At 57.3% G+C, this 6720-nt stretch overlaps 1 protein-coding gene across 1 annotated transcript in view; it reads left to right on the top strand.

Moving 5' to 3' along the window:
- Positions 1-2: 2 nt before the first annotated feature.
- The window catches only part of ARSJ (arylsulfatase family member J), a gene marked incomplete at its 5' end in the record, with an annotated part of 11215 nt that continues 4497 nt past the window's right edge, over positions 3-6720 (top strand). The window contains one exon of the mRNA XM_015563372.1: positions 3-79. Coding sequence (XP_015418858.1) covers positions 3-79 — 77 coding nt within the window. The remainder of the gene's footprint in view (positions 80-6720) is intronic.

Genomic DNA, 6720 nt, shown 5'->3' with positions numbered 1-6720 from the left:
CGGCCGAGGGGGTGAAGCTGGAGAACTACTACGTGCAGCCCATCTGTACGCCCTCCCGCAGCCAGCTCCTCACCGGCAGGTAGGGTCCTGTCTGGGGGAACCCTAGGCCTGTTGTCTGGGGAACCGAAATTGTGAACCCCGAAGCATTTGCTTAATGAAGATCCAGATCCTGACTTAGGGGAGTCACCGGAAATGTGGGGAGCAGCTGAATGAATGAATGAGTGAGTGAATGAGTGAGTGAGTGAATGAATGAGTGAATGAGTGAATGAGTGAATGAGTGAGTGAATGAGTGAGTGAATGAGTGAGTGATGAATGGGTGAGTGAATGAGTGAGTGAATGAGTGAATGGATGAGGTGTTGAGTGGGGTGGGTATGAGTGACCCTGAGCCAGGGCACTGGTCTAGGGCTGTTTTGTGCAGCTGGGAGCCTGCTGGCGGGACTTGGAAACATTCACCCCCGCTCCCCCCCAACCAGACAGCCCAGACGTGGTCTCCCCACATCTCACATCTCCTCTGGCGTTGGGCATGCTCCGATGGCGTTCCCAGGCCACACTAGAACCCACAGTTGCCGTCGCTGGCAAGCAAGACGTGCCCACCTGCTTCTGTGGCTCTTGGCTTGTTTCTAGAACAGAAGACTCAGAGCCACAGGTCATCGCAGAGGGAGAGGCCCCGGAGAGCCAGGCTGTGTGACCTCTGGCCAGTGTCCCCACGACTGTGCTTGGTCTCTGGGGGGACATCCTCTCGTTAGGCTCTCACCAAGGCCGGGCATCGTCATCACAGCAGGTCTCAAAGTGTAGGAAACGCACTGTGAATCCTCAGTGGGGCCCTGGCCGGTGTGACTCAGTGGATAGAGCATTGGCCTGCGGACTGAAGGGTCCCGGGTTCAATTCAGTCAAGGGCAGGGACCTCGGTTGCAGGCTCCTCTCCAACCCGGGCCCTGGTCGGGTGCGTGCGGAAGGCAACCAATCGATGTGTCTCTCACATCAATGTTTCGCTCTGTCTCTCCCTCTCTCTTCCATTCTCTCTAAAAATCAACAGAAAAATATCCTCGGGTGAGGATTCACAACAAAAATGTCAATGCTGCTCGCCCTATGCCTGGGAATTTTGTGATCAACTCTAAGGAAAATCCCATTTGGAGGCCTAAGGACCATTGTTCAGTGCGAGGGTAGCTGGTTTGTAAGCGGGATCCAGGGCCAGGCCAGCTCTGGCCGGCACAGAAGGCAGCCTCGGGCTCCAGTGTGTGTGTCCCTGTGAGTTCAGCCCCAAGGAGCCCTCGCTTCGGCGAAGTTGTTCTTGGAACTGGATCCCCCGGCGGCGCCAGTCTCCGCTGGAAAAATAAAGACTATGTTGTAGGAATCTCCGCCTTGCAGACACCGTTGCTTACGGCATGATTTCCACTGCTCAGCCAACTGTCAGAAGTTGGCGTCAGTGCCAAAGCAGAGGGAAAGCCTCCCTTTCCTGAGACAGAGAAAGGAGTCTCTCTGTGCCTCGGTCGATTCAAAGGGCAGCGTCAAGGGCATGGGATGTTTACGAAGGGGTTGGCGGGAAAACAGCGCATCCATGGGCGGCCTGCAGGTCAGCCGCTCTCGCTTGGTTTATGAGTAAACGTGTCCCAAAGACTCCGCGAGCCTCTCAGCTAATCTCAGAATTGACGCTGACAAGCCCGGCCGGCGTGGCTCAGCGGTTGGGCATCAACCTAGGAACCAGGAGGTCAGGGTTCGATTCCCGGCCAGGGCACATGCCCGGGTTGTGGGCTCGATCCCCGGTCGGAGGTGGGCAGGGGGCAGCTGATCCATGATTCTCTCTCCTCATTGATGTTTCTGTCTCCTTCTCCCTCTCCCTTCCTCTCTGAAAGCAATCCTATATAATAAAAGCCTAATATGTAAACAGTGGAATGACCAGTCGCTATGATGTGCACTGACCACTGGGGGGCAGATGCTCAATGCAGGAGCTGCCCCCAGCCCGCAGGCCCCAGGCCAGCCAAGGTGGGTACCAGTGGGGGCCCCCTGATTACCCTGCTGGTCACCCCACAGATTGGCCCTGATCGCCAGCCAGGTCTATGGACCCTACCCGTGCGTGAATTTCATGCACCAGGACAGAATTGCAGTGACGAGAGCCACGGTGCTTGAACAGCACGCGCTGGGCACCGTGGGCTCCCCTTCCATCGAGCACACTCCTCAGGCTCCTGCCAGCAGCATCCTACACTGAGGGCAGCAGGCTCTTCCTTTCCTTTGTTAATCCTCCCCCGAGGGCATTTCTCCATTGATTTTAGAGAGAGTGGAAGAGAGAGAGAGACAGGAACACCGATGTGAGAGAAACACATCGACTGGCTGCCTCCCGCAGGAGCCCCGACCAGGGCCCGGCCTGGGGAGGAGCCTGCAACCGAGGTCCGTGCCCTTGACCAGAATCAAACCCGGGACCCTTCGGTCCGCAGGCCAACGCTCTATCCACTGAGCCACACTGGCCAGGGCAGGGTTTTCTTTTATGGTTATGGTGACTTAATGGCAGGAGACAGAGAGGAAGTTGGGGACAAGTCCTGGCGTGGCCCTGGAGTCGGAGGGGGCCTCCTGCCCTTTCCTGCAGGGGCACCTCCTGAGGAGACTTATCGGTGGGAATGTCTGTGCAGCGCGGCCAGCGGCGCTCCCACGGCGACCGGCGCTCCTGTCTGGATCGGACAGTTAGGGGCCTTGGCACTTGCAGGTCTTTTTTAACAAAAAACAAAACAAAACATATTTTTATTGACTTCAGAGAGGAAGGGACGGGGAGGGAGAGAGAGAAACATCAGTGAGGAGAGAGAATCATGGATCGGCTGCCTCCTGCACGCGCCTTATTGGGGATCGAGCCTGCCACCCAGGCCTGTGCCCTGACTGGGAATCGAACCGTGACCTCCTGGGCCCTAGGTCGATGCTCAGCCTCTGAGTCACGCCGACCCAGCTGCAGTTTGCTCTTGAGGAACCACTGGGACTTCCCGCGACGTCCCGCAGGCGGGAGAGGGTGGCGCTGGAGCCGGGCTCGGGGCCCAACCACGCATCGATGACGCGGAGCCCCGGGGAGCTGGCCATTCTCTCCCCGGGGACGTGCTGCGGACCCTGGATCCTCTAAATAAAAAGCAAGCAACAGAAACCCACATGGGCCGAGTTACTTTACAGGAGACACTAGGTTATGTGACACAGGAGAGGATTCCAGTCTCCCCGCATTTATAAAGAAAGAGCGCCCATGGCTGAAGCGGTTTCTGAAGCTGTTAACCCCACCCCGACCTATGCTGGGGTCACCAGGTGGAGTCTCTCCCTCCTGCACAGACCTGGCAGCGTCCAGGCGCCTGAGTCAGTGGCATCGCCCCACCTGGCAGCGGGGGGCTGTGCCTGCCCACGCGTCCTCGTCCTGGGCAGGTCCCTGAAGGAACCATCGGAACCCATCGCCCTCACCTCTGGGCAGCTGCTCACAAACCTGCGTGAACAGAGCGAATCAGCCAAAGTGCTGGTTATGATGCAGATTCCAGGCCCGGCCGGTGACTGCACCAGGGCCTGGGGGGAGCGCGGAAGTCAGTAGTAATTTGCCAAGCACGTCAGGTGGCTCTGGTGTCTCCATTCAGATAAATGAAGAAGTGATCTTAAGTGCTGGCCGGCGTGGCTCAGTAGTTGAGCGACCACCTATGAACCAGGAGGCACCCGGTCAGGGCACACGACCAGGTTGCAGCTCGATCCCCAGTAGGGGGCGTGCAGGAGGCAGCCGATCCGTGATTCTGTCTTATTGATGCTCCCTCTCCCTCTCCCTTCCTGTCTGAAATCAATAAAAAAACAATTTAAATAGATGGGGACCCAAGACTAGAGCCCCATCCCCCCCAGAGCCCTGGATGAAAGCTGCTGGTATCCCCAAGTTTGGTTCCCTTCGTCTTTCTCCTACAGCCACCGCCCGGGATTCGCCGTGAGGCCCCGCACTCTGCTCTCCTGACAGCATCAGGGCTTGTTGCCAGGCTCTTACCACCCTGGACGTTGCCTGTCCCCGTGGCGCGGCGGCCCTGGGGTGTCTGACCGCTGCTCCCTCCCTCCTGGTTCCCAGCCCCTTGGCCTCACTCAGACAGGGTCTCTCACAGCCGCACCCGCAGCCAGCACACCGGTCCCCACGGACGGCCGCGGAAGGGAGAGAAACCCCGTCCGACTCCGCCACCCTCTTTCCAGCACCCTGCTGTCTCCCCAGCACACCCACCCCGGGGGCAAAAGATTCATGTTATTTTGAAAAATATTTGTGAAATAATTGAGCAGACGTCATTGCATGGAGGCTGTGAGAGGGCAGGAAGGTTACATGTGTCAGTAACACGGTCACACAGCGTCCCAGCGGCACAGCCTGTCTGACCCTGACGTGTGTGGTGTCAACAGCCTCTCGTCTGCCCCGCTCTGCCGGCCCGAGGGGGGCGTGGGGGCACCGGGTGCAGGCCGGGCTGCCTCCCTCTCTCTCCGGGGGGAAGGTGCTTGGCACTGACCGCCCCCTTGGCATGCAGCTCCCCTCCGTGTCTCGTAACCTGGCCCCCTGTCCAGATGCCCGCCGTCGTCAAGACTCAGCTCAAATGCCGCCTCCCTGCACAGCTCCCCATGCTCCTGAGCCAGACTGGTGTCCCGCAGGACCTTCCAGGGCCTCCCTGTGACCGTTGCCCTGTTAGGATGGCTTCCCGGCTCCTCCAGCTGCGCCTGGGTTCCGCCTGCGGATCTCCCCCGTGGGAGCTGGTCTGAGCGGCCGGAGGGCTGGTGAGCGGGGTGGATGCCTGGAGGGGTAAGCGCAGTCCTGGTCCCTCTGGCCGGCAGAGGGCAGAGTCCATGCAGAGGACGGGGGCCTTGCCTATGACCAGGAGGCCTGGCAGGGGCAGGGGCTGGGCACCCCTCTTTCCGAGTCTCTCCAGCAGCAGGACTGCAGTTCATCCCACGGCCTCCGGGGGCGACCTCGGTGAAAACAGTCTGAAAACACAAGTTTCTTTTTTTTTTTCATTTTTTATTTTTTATTGCTTACAGTATTACAAAGGGTATTGCATATGTGTCCTTTTTTCCCCTCGCCCTTGACAGTCCACTAGCCTCCCCTACCCCCCAGATTTTTCCTTCATTGACTGGCTTATTTCACTTAGCATAATGCTCTCCAGTTCCATCCATGCCGTTGCAAATGGTAAGAGTTCCTTCCTTTTTACAGCAGCATAGTATTCCATCATTGAAAACGCAAGTTTCCTGTCGCTTTGAAGTAAAACTTTCCTGAAACGTGGAGCTGCCCCTCCATAACGTTCACCATTTGCACCCAGGAGAGCTGACTGCTGGCGCCTTCTGTGGGTGCGGCCTGGTCTCTGTTCAGTTTCAGCCAGCAAGTCGGGGTGACGACTGAGCCCACACGCTTCGGGGTGAATGCATTTCCCCACCAAGCTTTCCCCAGGGTTCCCGGCCCCGAGTTGTCCAGGGCAGTGACCAGGGTCCAGCGGGACCTCTTCCTCCACCTTAACTCACCCTGAGAGGCAGTTAGAGACCCGGACGTTTTTCCCATTAGAAACGGTGGAAATGGGATTCATCCGTTCCAGGCCCTGGGACGCTTCCCCCTTTTAATCATTCTTATAGGCGGCGCCTGTCCGATGTACTGTGTAATCTGCAAACACTTAAAAGCAAAAAGGGCGCCGAAACCGGTTTGACTCAGTGGATAGAGTGTCGGCCTGCGGACTGAAAGGTCCCGAGTTCGATTCCGGTCAAGGGATCGAACCCATGTACCTGGGTTGCGGGCTCATCCCCAGTAGGAGATGTGCAGGAGGCAGCTGGTCGATGTTTCTCTCTCATCGATGTTTCTAACTCTCTATCTCTCTCCCTTCCTCTCTGTAAAAAATCAATAAAATATATTTTAAAAAAAAAGCAAAAAGGGCATGAAGTGGAAATTTAACAAAACGGAGAGGAAATGTACAGGTAGCGATGAAAATGGAATCATCATCGTAAGCAGCAACCAAAGCAAAAAGAGACAAACAAACAAAAAACAGGTGAACATATTCACCGCCCAGCACCCTGGGGTGCTAACAGCAGTGAGCGGGCTCATCCTCGCGCCTCAAGACTTGAAGAAAAAGAGGGTGTTATAGGATGTATTTTGTTTCGTCCACAAAGAGCAGAGAGAACTGTGACCTGTGGGGGTGATGACAGGAGAGGACTAGCAGACGGGGCTCTGGGGGAGCAGGCAGGCCCCTGAACCCCAGGGTCACAGGCTCCGGTCCGGCCTGTCCCTGGGGTCCCCATGACCAAGGGGGGGGTGCTTGCTGCAGCCCAGCCGACCTGTCTGCACCCCGAGACTGCACTTACGTTTCTTAGACCGCAGCTCCCTTTCCGTGCACGGGGTTCTGTGGCCTCCTGAGGGCTGTTCCGGAATGAGAGGCGTTGCTAGTCATTGTGGGCGCCCAGCGGACACTCCGCCGACCTCTGCAGCGAGGCCCCTCCCGCGCTCCAGGCCTTAGCTCTGAGCACAGGCGTCGGCAGGCCAGGCTCCGGGGCTGAGGTCTTTCTCTCTTTCCTTCTCTCTCTCTTTCCTTCTTCTTTTCTTTCTCTCTTTCTTTCTGTTTTTTTGTTGTTGTTCATTCTCACCTGAGGATATTTTTCCATTGATTTTTAGAGAGAGTGAAAGGGAGACGGGAGAGACAGAGAGAACCATCCAGGTGTGAGACACATCGATTGGTTGCCTCCTGCACGCACCCAGGCTTGGGGCCAGAGCAGGGGATC

Source organism: Myotis davidii, unplaced genomic scaffold (genome assembly GCF_000327345.1).
Source record: "Myotis davidii unplaced genomic scaffold, ASM32734v1 scaffold698, whole genome shotgun sequence".
Taxonomy (NCBI): Eukaryota; Metazoa; Chordata; class Mammalia; order Chiroptera; family Vespertilionidae; genus Myotis; species Myotis davidii.
This window is presented reverse-complemented; position numbering and strand designations above follow the sequence as displayed.